Below are 17,323 nucleotides of genomic sequence, written 5' to 3' on the forward strand. Positions count from 1 at the left end.
TCGTAGCAGCGAGTGCAGTAGTAGGTGAGGGCTCAGCCACTACATTCCCATAATCCCATAACCTTTTTAACCTTTCTCTTGAATACTTTTTATTGTTGTTTTTGGGTTGTACGGTCGGCTAAGAAGCCTTCCGCATCCTTGTTGATTTGGCGGGTGGTCAATTCTTTCTTGAGAAGCGCCTAGGTTAGAGGTTGTGATGAGGTCCTTTAGTATGGGTTGCAGCCCTTTATACTTCAGCACCTAAGAGTCGTTCAGCATCCTAAGAGGACCGCTACGCTCAGTAAGGAAGACGTACTTAATAAAGGCAGAGTAATGGTTCAAGTCGACTTCCTTACCAGGTACTTATTTATTTTATGTTATTTTGAATAACTAATAAAATGAAATACGGGATACTTAGCTTCTTTGTTAACATGTATGCTGGTCTCCACCCACCACCCTGGGTGTGAATCAGCTACATGATCATCGGGTAAGATTAATATTGAAAAATGTTATTTTCATTAGTAAAATAAATTTTTGAATATACTTACCCGATGATCATGAATTAAAGAACCCGCCCTTCCTCCCCATAGAGAACCAGTGGACCGAGGAGAAAATTGAGTTCTTGTTGTCAAGAAGTACTTGAGTACCTGACCACAGATGGCGCTGTTGAAGTACACCCCCACCTGGATAGCGATCGCTGGCGTATCCCGACCGTAGATTTCTGTCGGGCAACGGAGTTGACAGCTACTGTACATGATCATCGGGTAAGTATATTCAAAAATTTATTTTACTAATGAAAATAACATTTTATATCAATAAGTACATTTTCAAGTTGAGAAAAGCACAACAAACATTACTTTATTGTATGTACTATATGAACACAATGCTACTACGCATATCAAACACATTACTGTAGCAATATATTTTTCTTTCATTTCGGTAAATACATAACAGATTGTAACATTTTTCCTTGTAGTCTAATAATTATTTATTTTCAATTAATTTTATATCAATAAGTACATATTCAGGTTAAAAATCCCAATGAACTGTACTGTGGGATATGTATGAACGCATAATGCTACTACAGATATCATACACATTAGCGATTTATTTTTCTTTCATTTTGATAAATGAATACATGTAACAGATCATAATATATAGTATTTTCCCTTTTAGTATAATAATTATTCAAAATTAATTTTATATCAATAAGTACATATTCAAGTAAAAAAAAGTGAACATTACTTTCTGGTATACGCACAATGCTACTACTGTACATATATCAAACGCATTAACAATTTATTTTTCTTTATTTTGAGAAATAATAGATCATAACATATTTTTCCTTTTAATGTCATGCTTATTTATTTACATTCAATTCTATATCAATATGTACATTTTTAAGTATAAAACACAATGAACAGTATGGTATCTCTCTCTCTCTCTCTCTCTCTCTCTCTCTCTCTCTCTCTCTCTCTCTCTCTCTCTCTCTCTCTCTCTCTCTTAATACCACTGCATTCAACTTTCTGGTTTTACATAACCGTAATTCAAAAATATTGAGTGCGCTCATTTGTGTGTGAGGTGCTTTAGTTACTAACACCTATATTATATAAGTACAGGTATTGCTCGACTTACAACCGAGATAGGGACCGAGAGATGAGTCGTAAGTCGAGTTGGCCGTATGTCGAACTAGAAAAGTGAAGTTCCCGTAGATTTATTTTGATAAGTTATGATTCGGCAATCATCTGGATCATATTTTGTCAATATTTTCTTACTGTCTATCATTATTCCATTTTCTTGTTTCATAGGATATCATATGCTCTATAAATTCATCATTGTATTCTATTCATCAATTTTGGAAGCATTTTACAATCGAGTACTGAAAATTTTGTTTACCTTTGGTTATGATCAGCTGATCTGAAAGTGCCGCTACCTACCGTATCAAAATATGGCGTACATACGTATGGCATATTTTTTTATTTCTCAACTTAATAGAAATATCTTCATGATGAATATTACATCAACGCCAATATGTTACAGGAAATAAGTTTCCATACAGTTCGTCTAATCATTAGGTATAATGCGAAATCGTTGTAGCTCTTTCTGTGTGTGTGTGTGTATGTGTGTGTGTGTGCTCGCTCTCGCAATCGCATACGGGAAGTTCATTTTTAAAGCTTCATACAGTATTGTAGTTCAATATTAAGCCTTTATATTTCATTAGACATTACTGTGTTTAATTGTGGTTTATTAAAGAACGTTTATATTTTATTTTTCAATTTCTTGAGCATATCAATAATCAACAAATACTTTTGATTTACTTTCGGCTGGCATCAGCTGATCTCAAGGTCACGCTGCCGTATTACTATTATGAGCACATATATATAGTGCGAATAACACTGATTTATATAATTTTCTTGACATTCGAAATTTCTTCATAATGCATATTACATCAGTGCCAATATGTTATAGGGTATCACATTTTCCATACAGTTCGTTTATGGACCTTATTATTAGTTATAAAAGGAATACGCTCTCTCTCTCTCTCTCTCTCTCTCTCTCTCTCTCTCTCTCTCTCTCTCTCTCTCTCTCTCTCTCTCTCTCTCTCTCTTTCTCTCTCTCTCTCTCTCTCTCTCTGTATTTTGTTTTTAATTCAGTTGTATCTTCATATTTTTTTTTTTTTGAAAATTATTAAAAAATTTTATATATCATTATTCAATGTTTCGATTATGGGAATAGTAACGCATCGGAAGGAAATCACTTGATTTGACTCTCGTCTTCCGCCAGAAATATGACGTCATCAGACTTTTTTTCTTAAATTTACAGTAAGTTGTACAAATCTTATAACTAATGATACAGACCACTAAAACACCTGATATCGTTACTGGGTGTTTCGATGATGGGAATGCTGTAATAAGATTACTCGGTAAAAATGAAAGGAAATCATTCAGTTTGTCAGCGCACTTCCGCCAGATACATGACGTCACAAGTCACGTGACGTACAGTAATCTCTACGAAGAATGACTTGCAAAATATGTAAATTAATTTTCTTTGTTTCTCGCAAAAAATGAAAAGAAAATACTAACTTAACAAACAAAAGTATTTTATTTTTATAATGTAACAGGAAATATATTATTTTCAAGAAAATATTTGCCCTAAAAGTATATTTTCTTTAGATAAACATCGATCCATTATCAAATATTAAAAAAGTAGCGTACAGTCAAATTTACGCTACGTAGTACTCATGACAACCGATACAGACCCTCAAAATACTTTGTATCGTTATTTAATATTTCGATAATGGAAATACTAATATTAATCGTTAGCCTATTGGAAGGAAATCACTGTATTGCCCGGAAGCTTTCCGCCGGTGATGTGACGTCACCAGACATAATATGAACTAGACAGATATTAAAACTTTTCTTAATGTATTTTTAACTGAAAATAAATACTGAATATTAACAATAAAAGAAAATAATAATTTACCAAGATAAATCAGTTTATATGTATACACGAAAATAGATTATTTTCAAGGAAATATTCGTCCTATTTCCGATAAACTTGTGACGTCATCACCCTGAAAAAATGGTCGTAAAGTCAAATAGTCGTATGTCGCATAGGTCGTAAGTTGAGCAATACCTATACATATACGTACATACACGTACATATTAACAGCAAGGAACCTTGCTTGTATTTTACTACAATAAAATAGCTTGAAAATACAAGTGTATAATAAAGTATGTTATATATTGATGTATCATCAATGAATCTTGCTTGTGTTACAATAAAATAGCTAAAAAATGTGTAGAAAAAAAAAACAGGTAGGTTATTTGTTGTATGTACTGTGCTGTATTGTACAATAGATTGTCCACGGTTAAAAATATGAGCAAGTTAAAGAAAATTGTTTATTTACTGTATGCATGATAGAAAATTTACTTATCTTTAGTAATGTAACATTAATAAAGTATATACAGTATGTACAGCATAGTCCTGTATATTTTGTATATGTACAGCATTGTACTGTATGTATTGTGTTATGGTAGTTTGTTAATTGGTTTTTATGAGGCACATTCATTATAATTTTCTGAAAATGTCCTTAATCTATTCTTAAATGTATCTAAATTGTTTATGATGGTATTTTTAATGTTATTGCACATTTTATATATCAAAATAGGCAGTTATAAGTATTTTTATATGGCTTTTTAAGTATTCATGGATATGCTCTATTCGCGGGGGTTCTGGTTCCTAACGCCCGCGAATACAGGGGTGTTAACCCTTTTACCCCCGGGCTATTTGGAAATTTCCAACCCTTAACCCCAAGGGGTTATTTTTTTCCCATCACATTATGCAGTATACTTTTTTTAAATTGCTCTAACAGGCTTAATTTTTGTCATAGAGAGGTCAGGTTGGTCTCATTCTCTTGGAAAATGCCTGAATTTTCTAAAAAAAATTATCAAAAATATGTAAATAAAATTTATAGCATTTTTTTGCAAGGACGTAGCGGTACGTCCATGGGGGTAAAGGGATGGCTTTTGTGAAACGTACCTGTACGTCCTTTGGGGGTAAAAGGGTTAACTGTAATACTATAGTGTGTATAGGAATATGAAATTCTAGCTTTTGACTTGGACTTCATCTTGTATTTGAAACAAGAGATTTTATGGCTTGTTTTTTCATGAAAGTATGAAGTTAATACTGTACAAGGTTTCCAGAAGAATATAGATTTTTTTTTTCCATTTCAGAGAGAATATCTTACATGGATACTCGTGATGTAATCGTAAAATTTGTACCAAACTCCAAGAGAATAGTGGTTTTGAATATGAAAGGAGTCCTTCTTAGGACTATAGACTTCACAAATGTCCAGGTTGTAATCAGACATTCAACACATTTCTTACGAATAGTACATCAGGTTTCAAATCATTATGATCTGGTAAGTGTTAGGCTTATTTTTTAACATTCCCAAGTTAAATATTGAATCGATAACTTTTATTGTACAGGGAATTTTTTTTTATTAAATCTGATATTGTAATGCATCAACATGATAGATCTCAAATCTAAAATCCATATATACAAATGCTTCACAGATTTGAAATGTTATAGTTATGTGTGTGTGCCTACTTGAAGTGAAACTACTGAAGATTTTTTCACGACTCATTTATGTTGTATAACTGTCATTACTTAAATGCAGGAGTTGCATAAGCAAAAAAAAATAACTTGTTTAGAGTCATGTAGTGGTTACCGTTTATAAAAAAGAGAGAGTGAAAGGATTAGAAGAAAGATTCTGCTTAGAGAAGTAAAAGGTAACATTGTCACATACTCAGCAGTTTTCTCATTGCAGTTCTTTACAGTTATGAAAGTGGTCTAAATTTTATCAACCTGAGAAAGGCAACAAGTATTTATCCAAATTTCTTTGCAAATAAAGCTTTATAGTTTGCAATTTTATTTTTTTTGCTACTGTTAAAAGAAGAACTGAGCGTAAATTTAATATTATATTCTGTTATGCTGCAGATGTTTATTGAATTCTTTCTGGTATATAATAACTTTGCATCATGTTTACAGTAAATGGATATTAACACAGCTAAATGTTTTTCAAAAAAAAATTTCAGTTGAAATTGTGTATTTTTAAATTGTGAATATACAGTATTTGTGGCAGGTTTAATATAAAAATGAATGTATTAGAAACATATGCATTATTTTATTGCAGTTCCTGATGTTCCAAGAGGAGTTTTATGCTTCAAAATACAAAGTGGGTCTTGAAAAGTTCTTTAATGAAATTGAACTAGTTCCTACGTACAGACAAGAAACTAGGGATAAGCTTCGCTTGAAATTCACCACAGTTTATGACCGAGAGAAGATGTTGGATGAATTTTCAAGAGTAGTAATGTCCAATGTAAGTTTTCCTGAATCTTGTAAAGAGTAGCCCTTTCTCTTCCCACACCAAACTGAAAGCATGCATAGAAATGGCAAATTAATTTGAGAAAATAAAGGCAAAATCATGTAATTCCCAAGGTAGTTGAAACAAATAGAATAATTATAAGACTCAGAAGAAACAGTAATTGACTTGACTAAGTAGGCCTTCATATGGATTAAATTTCTTGTCTTTGTTCATAGAGATACTACTTTTCCAGTCCAAAGATTTAGATATTGGATCCCCATAATGTCTGAATCATTAAGTAACAAGACTTGCTGATTTTGTTGAATGAAGATCAAGCATCTTGTGTGTTCAGTTTTGCCAGTGGTTTCCAATCATTTTGATGCACTGTGGCCATAGTGTATAAGGATTTTATTACTGCACAAAAAGTTAGGTTATTCAAGTTAAAAACTAGATGAATCTTTATATACACAGGAAAATTGCTTAATATTTTTTATTGTTGAATAACTAAATTATAATTACCTTGATTAATGGTTGAAGCTGTTTCCTAAAGTATGGAATAAAATTGGACGGTGTGCCTCGCATTATATGTTGTACATCAAGTTTTTACACATCCAGCCTACATCCAAAATAGAATATAGTTTAAGATTGCATACTCTCTGATGTTCTGCAAATAATGTGTCACACTTTTGAAACCATTGTCTTACCCTATAAACTATTCTCGATGATAAATTGAATGCACTCTTATTCACCAGGCTTTTAGTGACTCGGCAGCTACCACCCTATCCAGGAAATGTAGTCTCTCAACACTCTATCCAAAAGATGATAAGATTTCATCCATACAAATCACACAGACAGAATTGGCTCATCAGCTAGGCATGCTTCCAGATTCTGTTTTTGTTGAGCAGGTAATGTGACATTTACTGTAAATATTGAAATTTGCAAATAAAGTAGCAAATTCAAAACACCAATGCTTTATCACATTTTTTTTTATAGTACAGTATCGTCATCTAACTATTTGTAACTCTTTAGTGTATAACTATAATTATTTCAGTACTTAACATAAATTCATGCGCTATTCATTTTGAAAATGAAACAATCATCAGAAATATAAATGAAGGGAAAGAGTTTTACAATGATGTGTATCAAACCGTTTGTTCTCACCAGAAAGGTGTAATGGGAACCCGTTTGTTCTCCTCAGAAAGGTTTAATGGGAAATAGAGTTCAGGAAAACTGGTGTGAGGAAGATTGCATTTCTCATTACTTTGCTTACTGTCAAACGCATCAGCCAGAAGGGTTGCCTTTGCCTTTGGACAGTGAGTTGCCGAGCCATCTAGTTCAAGCAAAGGAGGACTATTAGTCTGCACCAAAGTGTAGTTTTGAGGGTAGCCCACCAGTTATGTTCCTGAGTTATACTAGAAAATTTCTTTTGTGGTCAAATTGTTTTACCTTTCAGTTTAAGCATAAACTGAGCATAGTTATTCTCAGTCAAATTTGATCTATTACTTTTCCAAAGATGATAACCCTTCTGTCTCTCCAAATATGCTCCCCTACAATCATAGGGAGGCAGATACAATTGCTGTTCCAGATGTTGAGGTCCCAGTGATAGGAGATAAGAATGAGAGAGAGAGAGATTACAAGAGAGGAAGTGAAGAGAGCACTAGAAGAAACGAGAGCAGGAAAAGTACCTGGTATAGATGGCATGAGGGCTGAGATGATAAAGAAACAGGTGGGACTGTACTTGAATGGTTGGTGAGATTGTTTAATATATGCTTTATGTTGTCAGTGGTAGTACCAGTGGACTGGGTATGCATGTATTGTTCCACTATACATAGGTAGGGAGATGTGCATGAGTGTTGTAATTCAAAGGCTACAAGGGGTATTAGTTTGTTGAGTGTGGTTGGAAAAGTGTATGGTAGAGTGCTAATTAATATACATACATACATATACCAAAGGCACTTCCCCCAATTTTGGGGGGTAGCCGACATCAACAAGAAGCAAAACAAAAAAGGGGACCTCTACTCTCTACGTTCCTCCAGCCTAACCAGGGACTCAGCCGAGTTCAGCTGGTACTGCTAGGGTGCCACAGCCCAACCTCCCACATTTCCACCACAGATGAAGCTTCATACTGCTGAGTCCCCTACTGCTGCTACCTCCGCGGTCATCTAAGGCACCGGAGGAAGCAGCAGGGCCTACCGGAACTGCGTCACAATCGCTCGCCATTCATTCCTATTTCTAGCACGCTCTCTTGCCTCTCTCACATCTATCTTCCTATCACCCAGAGCTTTCTTCACACCATCCATCCACCCAAACCTTGGCCTTCCTCTTGTACTTCTCCCATCAACTCTTGCATTCATCACCTTCTTTAGCAGACAGCCATTTTCCATTCTCTCAACATGGCCAAACCACCTCAACACATTCATATCCACTCTAGCCGCTAACTCATTTCTTACACCCGTTCTCTCCCTCACCACTTCGTTCCTAACCCTATCTACTCGAGATACACTAGCCATACTCCTCAGACACTTCATCTCAAACACATTCAATTTCTGTCTCTCCATCACTTTCATTCCCCACAACTCCGATCCATACATCACAGTTGGTACAATCACTTTCTCATATAGAACTCTCTTTACATTCATGCCCAACCCTCTATTTTTTACTACTCCCTTAACTGCCCCCAACACTTTGCAACCTTCATTGACTCTCTGACGTACATCTGCTTCCAGTCCACCATTTGCTGCAACAACAGACCCCAAGTACTTAAACTGATCCACCTCCTCAAGTAACTCTCCATTCAACATGACATTCAACCTTGCACCACCTTCCCTTCTCGTACATCTCATAACCTTACTCTTACCCACATTAACTCTCAACTTCCTTCTCTCACACACCCTTCCAAATTCTGTAACTAGTCGGTCAAGCTTCTCTTCTGTGTCTGCTACCAGTACAGTATCATCCGCAAACAACAACTGATTTACCTCCCATTCATGATCATTCTCGCCTACCAGTTTTAATCCTCGTCCAAGCACTCGAGCATTCACCTCTCTCACCACTCCATCAACATACAAGTTAAACAACCACGGCGACATCACACATCCCTGTCTCAGCCCCACTCTCACCGGAAACCAATCGCTCACTTCATTTCCTATTCTAACACATGCTTTACTACCTTTGTAGAAACTTTTCACTGCTTGCAACAACCTTCCACCAACTCCATATAACCTCATCACATTCCACATTGCTTCCCTATCAACTCTATCATATGCTTTCTCCAGATCCATAAACGCAACATACACCTCCTTATAAAGGATAATAAAGGACAAAACAGAGGATGTAATTTTAGAAGTGCAGGGTGGTTTTAGGTGAGGTAGGGATCAGACTTTTAGTTAGGCAGTTATGCAAGAAATATTTAGCAAAAGGTAAGATGTATGTTGCATTTATGGATCTAGAGAAAACTTGTGATGGTTAATAGGGAAGCAATGTAGAATTGATGAGGTTATATGGAACTGGTGAAAGGTTGTTTCAAGCAGTGAAGAGTTTATACTTGAGCAGCAAAGCATGTGTTAGGATAGGAAATGAAGTGAGTGAGTGGTTTCCAGTTACAGTGGGGTTGAGACAGGGATGTGTGATGTTGCCATGGTTGTTCAATCTGTTTGTTGATGGAATTGCAAGAGAAGTCCCTGTATAAAAAGTGCAAAAGATATGGACAATTTAAATGTAATACTGACTACATCAATTGGTTGTGACTGGTTGAGGATTGAAATTGATAGTTTAAGAGTAATCATGAGTGGGAGGTGAATGAGTTGTTGTTTGCGGACAATACTGTATTGGTTGCAGACTCGTAGGAGAAGCTAGAGTTTGGGAGGGTGTGTGAGAAAAGGAAGTTGAGAGCTAATGTGATTAAGAGTAAGGTTATGAGAAGGGAGGGTGGTGCTAGGTTGAAGGTCATATTGAATGAAGAGTTACTTGAAAAACTAGGTCAGTTTAAGTACTTGGGGGGTATGTTGTTGCTGCAAATGGTGGAGTGGAAGCAGATGTACATGAGAGAGTTTAAGAAGTATGTAAAGTGTTGGAGCAGTGAAGGGAGGGGTAAAGAATAGAGGATTAGGAGTAAATGTAAAGATAGTTCTGTTTGAGAAAGTGATTGTATGGATTGGAGTAATGACAAATGAAAGTGACTTAGAGACAGAAATAGAATGTGTTAGAGATGAAGTGTCTGAGGAATATGACTGGTGTATCTTGATTAGATAGTTAGGAATGAAGTAGTGAGTGTGAGAACTTGTGTAAGAGATGAATTTGCAACTGGCTAGAGTGGATATGAATGTGTTAGAGGTAATTTGGCCATGTGGAGAGAATGAAAAATGGCCATCTGCGGAAGAAGATGAAAGAGTTGATAGGAGAACGAGGAAGGTTAAGGTTTGGGGGGATGGATGGAGTGAAGAAAGTGTTAGATGATAGGGGGTTAGATGTGAGAGAGGCAAAAGAGCATGCTAAGAATAGGAATGAATGGAAAGAGATTGTGATGCAGTCTCAATAGTCCCTGCTGCTTCCTCTGATCACCTTGGTGACCGCTGAGGTTTCAGCAGTAGGGGATTCAGCATATGAAACTTCATTTGTGGTGGATAACAGGGGAGGGTGGGCTGTGGCACCCTAGCAGTACCAACCAAACTCGGCTGAGTTCCTCGTTAGGCTGGGGGGAGCAAAGAGAAAAGTCCCCTTATGTTCTTTTTTTTTTATGTTGGCTACTCTCCAAACATGGATAGATAGATAATAGATAATTGAACCAGGGTTTGTCCATGATTTGGCATTTTAACACACAAGAAGGAATAAATCTTTAAGTTTTGTTGACCAGATTTTCATTTAAGAAAAAAGCAGGCTCAACCCTTTTCTATGGTTGTGACCAATTCAAATGCAAAAGATAACTCAAAATGCTATTCCAGTCAGCTTGAAATTTTATATACGTATGCACTGAATAGCTGGCTGGCTAAACCTGTCCCAAAGAAAAAAACACATGTAAAAACAGACACAAAGCTTTACATAGGAGGATCAATTGGCCCGATCCACGTATGTAGGAAAAAACTCATGAGTAATGCTACTTGGACTCTCAATAGTTTAAGGCACTAACTAAACTACTCTTCTACAAGACTAAGAATGATAAAAAAAAAAAAAAAAAATTACCCAGCTTATTGTCTAATAAACCATGAAATTCAGATCTAAAATCCTTGTTTATCTAAATCAACGGTTCCACACTTTGAATACCAAACCCATTGACCTGGCTTGTATTAACAGGCATAGTCTGATGGACAGGGGAGCAGCAAGGAAAGGGAAAGCTAGGGCATTTTACCTTCAGTTTTTTCTATTGAATGTACCTTTTGAATCTTTTGAACTGGATTAAAGTGATTTCAGGTAAGAAAGCATTAAATTTTCTGGTAAAGAATTAACTTATTACATTGAACGAGGAAAGAACATGCAAAGCCACAACAACGAACACATCAAATGAGGATCTACTTTAGCCAATACTAGCTTAATCACTATGCTCTTACTCAAAATCTCGTCTTAACAACTTTGGAAGAGATACCTTTGAAGTAAATACTCGGAACAATCTGCTGCATGTTATTAACCTTGTGGAATAGACTTCTGATAAAGGCATAGGTGACCAGTGCTGCGCCAAAGAATATAATAAGAAATCAAGATGGCGAGAGTGCTTTATACACCACTGTCTCTACCATTGGGAACTAAGGAATTTTCTGATGATTACAGCAATTATTTTTATTTTGATGAAACTTTTCATCTGAGGAATGAATAGCACATGATTTTCATAAAATATCATTGTAATATATAGCCATACAACATTAATCCTGGCTAGTACAGTGGTAACGTGTTTGCCAAGCATTCACATAGCCGCAGATCGATCCCCGCCCGGGACCATGGGAGTAAGCTGTTTACTGGTTAGGTCATTGCTGTGTTTGGGCACCACAGTGAGGGGTTGGGCTTGGCCAGCTGACGTTCTAGGGAGCATTTATTCTGATGAAAATGTAACTGAAACCTGACACTTTTAACCTTAAGAGAATGTTTTGAAGATTATTCATCAGGATTATACTTCATGCAGACTTTGAAAAATTTTAAAACTCTGGTACTTATTTTATTCTGTACATGGTACAGCATAGAAATCACCAATAGTAATTTCTAGCCTTTTGTACTGTTCCCTATTATTATTTGACCTTGGGTACAGTATTCAATTTTATTATCAAAGAAATTTTTCTAGAAACAAATGGTATAATCGTTTATTCATTTAAAGACTTTTACAATAAAAGTACAGTAATCTGCCATTTTAGAGTAATTTTTCAATATTTAACTTAGCCGGTGATTATATAAGCTGCAGCTCTGCTGCTCGACAGAAAACTCTACGTTAAAAATCCGCCAGCGATCGCTATGCAGGTAGGGGGTGTACTTCAACAGCGCCATCTGTCGTGCAGGTACTCAGTACTCATTGTAAACAAAGAACTCAATTTTCTCTCTGTCGTGCCACCGGCAAGACCTACTAATTCGCTGTTGCTAACTGGATTGGTTTTCACAACTATTTGGTGAAGTACACGTTTCTAGTTTTGAGCTTTCGCTGTGCAGGCTTTCTCTTCAATAAATCCTTGCATTCTTTTTTTGATATCGGATTATTTGTTGATGACTTTGGATAGTTTTTGAATTCCCCTTTGTCCAATTCAAAATGGCTGACCTTTCTCAAGTCCCTAAATTCAGGAAGTGTAATGCTAGGGACTGTTCAAGGCGTCTTCCGAAGGCCTCTATCGATCCTCACACCGTTTGTTCCAATTGTCGGGATAAAACCTGTCAATTGGAAGATCGATGTGAGGAATGCGTTGGGCTTTCGGAATTCGATTTTATCGAATTCCAGAAATATACACGTAGGCTAGAGAGAGATAGAGTCAGGAGAAGTTCATCTCGTTCCGTTGATTTTTCCTCTCCTCATGCCCCACAACCTATTCCTTCCCCTGTAGTGGTTGCTCCTAATCCCCCTTCTGGCACTCAGGAACCTTCGATGGCAGATATGATGCGTGCCATCCAAGCTCTGGGTGAGAGAGTCGAGTCTTTGGCTAGTGACCGTAACCAGCTCATGGCGGACGTCAAGGAGCTGAAGTGTAAGAGTGCAGTGGGAAGTGATAAAGTGAGTGATAGTGTTGTGGATAGTGTTGCGCTTGAGGGTTCGTCTGTTCGTGCCTGTCGTCCTCCTAGTCCGGGACCTCTTGCAAGCTCCCAAGTCCAGGGGAGAAGCAATGTCGTACGACCAAAGGGTTCGAGAGGCTTTAATCAGCGAACAGACGTTCCCTCCGTGGTTTCGGGCGTATCTACCCAAGATCGCCCCACCCACACAGAGACGAGAGAGCCCATTTATTCCTCGTCTGCGGAAGAGGTTTCTCGTAAGAAACCATGGACCAAGGTCTCACGACCTCTTAAGCGCAAGTCGGTCCCTTCCGCGCAAGTCCAACGGCCCAGTTGTAGCCACTGGGTCAGTTCGGACTCGCTGCAGTCTTCCGATGACTGCTCGCCTCCTAAGAGAGGCAAAGCGGTACCGCCTCAGGCAGTCACACCGTCGGTCGCCGCACCTGCTCCTGTAGACCCTAAGTGGTCTTTGCTGCAGACCATGCAGTATCAGTTAACGTCTCTGATGCAGGACTTTCATGCGGAGAAGGTTGCTGCTGCACCAACCTCTTGCCTACAACCAACCACGGTTGTGCGTCCTGTGGACGCTGAGGCGACCTTCTTGCGCACTCCAGCTGAGAGAGTCCCGCCACACATGCGTTCCAGTGTACCCTGCCAGCCGCATGTTGACGTTCAGCGACGCACGGAACCTTCCGTTGACGTTCGCGAGGTACAACAACCGTCAAAGTTGTTTTGTTTTGACGCGGTGCGTCAACCTCCGCAACCCAGTGTGGTTGCCTCTGCTCGCCCACATCAGACTAGACAGTCTGGAGTAGACGCTGTGCGTCCCCGCGCTGCTATGGTTGTTGCCAGCTCACAGACTGGGCAACAGTTCCATGACGTTGCGTCCGGTTCAGTCACGCGTGCACCCGTGCGACCGGACTCAGCTGACCAGCTGATACCTACTCCTTTGCCGCTTCCTCCTCAATTCTCTGATGATGACGATGCGGCACACGTTGATGAACCACATTCGGACCTTGACGAGCCCAAGACCACGCAACCCTCTTTGGACTTTAGAAAAGTTCTTGCTCTGTTCAAAGAGATGTATCCAGACCAGTTTGTGTCTGTGGCTCCACGCTCTCCTCCGTCAGAGTTTGCTTTAGGTACGCAGTCATCCTCGCCCGCCTTTACGAAACTCGTCCTCGCACGCTCGTCCAAGAGAGCTTTACGAGTTTTAGGAGATTGGATGCAGTCCAAAAAGAGTCTAGGGAAGACAGCCTTTACGTTTCCCCCTGCTAAACTCTCTTCCAGATCGAGCGTCTGGTATGCCACGGGAGAAGTTCTCGGCTTGGGAGTTCCTGCCTCTGCCCAGGGCGACTTCTCAAGTCTTGTAGACTCTCCCCGCAGGCTAGCCATGAGACGCTCTAAGATATGCTGGTCACCTTCGGACCTAGACCATCTGTTGAAAGGAGTATTTAGAGCCTTCGAGGTCTTCAACTTTTTGGACTGGTGTCTGGGAGCGTTGAGCAGGAAGATCTCCCCTTCTGACAAGGAATCTTCCTTGCTCATCATGTCCTGCATGGACAAGGCCATACGTGACGGATCTAGTGAGCTTGCTGCTTCGTTCGTATCCGGGGTCCTCAAGAAGCGTGAGAACCTTTGCTCTTTCCTGTCAGCTGGAGTGACACCGTGTCAAAGATCAGAACTTCTGTTTGCTCCTCTCTCTAAGTGCCTTTTTCCAGAGGACTTGATTAAGGAGATTGCTGCTTCTTTGATTCAGAAGGACACCCATGACCTGGTTGCGTCCTCTGCCCGCAAAGCCACCCCTTTGCCTACCTTGTCAAGACCCAGGATGGACACTCCAGCGTCCAGATTTATTCCGCCCTTTCGTGGCAGAGCCTCCAGCAGAGGAGGTGCTCGTGCCGAAGGGAGACGTGGGAAGAAGAAAGGAACCAAGTCCTTTAAAGGCAGAGTCTGACTGCCACCTTCTTCAGACAGCAGTGGGAGCCAGACTCAAGAACTTCTGGCAGACCTGGGAGAAGAGAGGCGCAGATGCACAATCTGTGAAGTTGCTCAGAGAGGGTTACAAGATCCCGTTTGTACGAAAACCCCCTCTAGCAACGTCTCCCATCGATCTCTCTCCCAGGTACAGAGAGGAAGACAAGAGACGAGCATTGAAACAGGAAGTGTCTCTCTTGCTAGAAAAGGGAGCGGTAGTCAAAGTCCTGGACCATCAAACCCCGGGCTTCTACAACCGTCTCTTCTTAGTGGTAAAGAAGACAGGAGGGTGGAGGCCGGTGCTAGACGTCAGTGCGCTGAATGTCTTTGTCACAAAGCAGACGTTCGCCATGGAGACCACAAAGTCCGTTCTAGCAGCGGTCAGAAAGGAAGACTGGATGGTCTCTTTAGACCTAAGGGACACATACTTTCACGTCCCCATCCACCCAGACTCCCAACCTTTTCTGAGATTCGTTTACGAAAAGGTTGTCTACCAGTTTCAAGCCCTGTGCTTTGGCCTAAGCACAGCTCCTCTTGTGTTTACGAGGCTGATGAGGAATATAGCCAAATTCCTTCATTTAGCGGACATCAGAGCCTCCCTCTATTTGGACGACTGGCTTCTAAGAGCTTCTTCCAGTCGTCGCTGTCTGAAGGATCTAAAGTGGACTCTAGATCTGACCAAGGAATTGGGTCTCCTGGTCAATATGGAAAAGTCTCAACTGGTCCCATCCCAAACTATTGTGTATTTAGGGATGGAGATTCACAGTCAAGCTTTTCGGGCTTTTCCGTCGGCCCCCAGAACAAGTCAAGCCCAGTTATGCATCCAGAACATGCTGAAGAAGGAACGATGTTCAGTCAGGCAGTGGATGAGTCTGATAGGGACACTATCATCCCTGGAACAGTTCGTATCGTTAGAAAGACTACACCTCCGTCCTCTTCAATATCACCTAGCTGTTTACTGGAAAAAGGACAAGACGCTAGAAGCGGTCTCGATCCCCATTTCCGAGAAGATGAAGTCTTCCCTGACTTGGTGGAAGGACAGTATCAGCCTCAGAGAGGGTCTGCCCCTGGCTGTTCAGACTCCCAACCACGTTCTCTTCTCGGACGCATCGGACACGGGCTGGGGCGCGACATTAGACGGTCGGAAATGCTCGGGAACTTGGAACTCGAGTCAAAGAACATTGCATATCAACTGCAAGGAGCTACTGGCAGTTCATCTGGCCTTGAAAAGCTTCAAGTCTCTCCTTCAAGGCAAAGTGGTGGAGGTGAACTCGGACAACACCACGGCTTTGGCGTACATCTCCAAGCAAGGAGGGACCCACTCTATGACGTTGTACGAGATCGCAAGGGACCTCCTCACCTGGTCAAAAGATCTAAACATTTCTCTAGTAACGAGGTTCATCCAAGGCAACTTGAATGTCATGGCAGATTGCCTCAGTCGGAAGGGACAAATCATTCCAACAGAATGGACCCTACACAAGGATGTGTGCAAGAGACTGTGGGCCACATGGGGCCAGCCTACCATAGATCTCTTCGCAACCTCGATGACCAAGAGGCTCCCAATATATTGCTCACCAATCCCGGACCCAGCAGCAGTTCATATAGATGCCTTTCTACTGGATTGGTCACATCTAGACCTATATGCATTCCCCCCGTTCAAGATTGTCAACAAGGTACTGCAGAAGTTCGCCTCTCACGAAGGGACAAGGTTGACGTTAGTTGCTCCCCTCTGGCCCGCGAGAGAATGGTTCACCGAGGTACTTCGATGGCTAGTGGACGTTCCCAGAACTCTTCCTCTAAGGGTGGACCTTCTACGTCAGCCACACGTAAAGAAGGTACACCAAGGCCTCCACGCTCTTCGTCTGACTGCCTTCAGACTATCGAAAGACTCTCGAGAGCTAGAGGCTTTTCGAAGGAGGCAGCCAGGGCGATTGCTAGAGCAAGGAGGACATCCACTCTTAGAGTCTACCAGTCGAAGTGGGAAGTCTTCCGAAACTGGTGCAAGTCAGTATCAGTATCCTCGACCAGTACCTCTGTAACTCAAATAGCTGACTTCCTTTTATACCTGAGGAAAGAAAGATCTCTTTCAGCTCCCACTATCAAGGGTTACAGAAGCATGTTGGCATCAGTCTTCCGTCACAGAGGCTTAGATCTTTCCAACAACAAAGATCTACAGGACCTCCTTAAGTCTTTTGAGACCACGAAGGAGCGTCGTTTGGCTACACCTGGTTGGAATTTAGACGTGGTACTAAGATTCCTCATGTCAGAAAGGTTCGAGCCACTACAATCAGCCTCCTTTAAAGATCTCACTTTAAAGACTCTTTT

At 40.1% G+C, this 17,323-nt stretch overlaps 1 protein-coding gene across 3 annotated transcripts in view; it reads left to right on the forward strand.

The window, feature by feature from the left end:
• The window catches only part of LOC137634457 (dual oxidase-like), a 182,919-nt gene that overhangs the window by 86,149 nt on the left and 79,447 nt on the right, over nt 1–17,323 (forward strand). For all 3 annotated transcript variants that reach the window (XM_068366859.1, XM_068366860.1, XM_068366861.1), the window contains exons 18-20: nt 4,716–4,903; nt 5,678–5,863; nt 6,601–6,753. In XM_068366859.1, the coding sequence (XP_068222960.1) occupies nt 4,716–4,903; nt 5,678–5,863; nt 6,601–6,753 (527 nt within the window). The remainder of the gene's footprint in view (nt 1–4,715; nt 4,904–5,677; nt 5,864–6,600; nt 6,754–17,323) is intronic.

The sequence above is a fragment of the Palaemon carinicauda genome, chromosome 44 (genome assembly GCF_036898095.1).
Source record: "Palaemon carinicauda isolate YSFRI2023 chromosome 44, ASM3689809v2, whole genome shotgun sequence".
NCBI classification, from domain to species: Eukaryota; Metazoa; Arthropoda; class Malacostraca; order Decapoda; family Palaemonidae; genus Palaemon; species Palaemon carinicauda.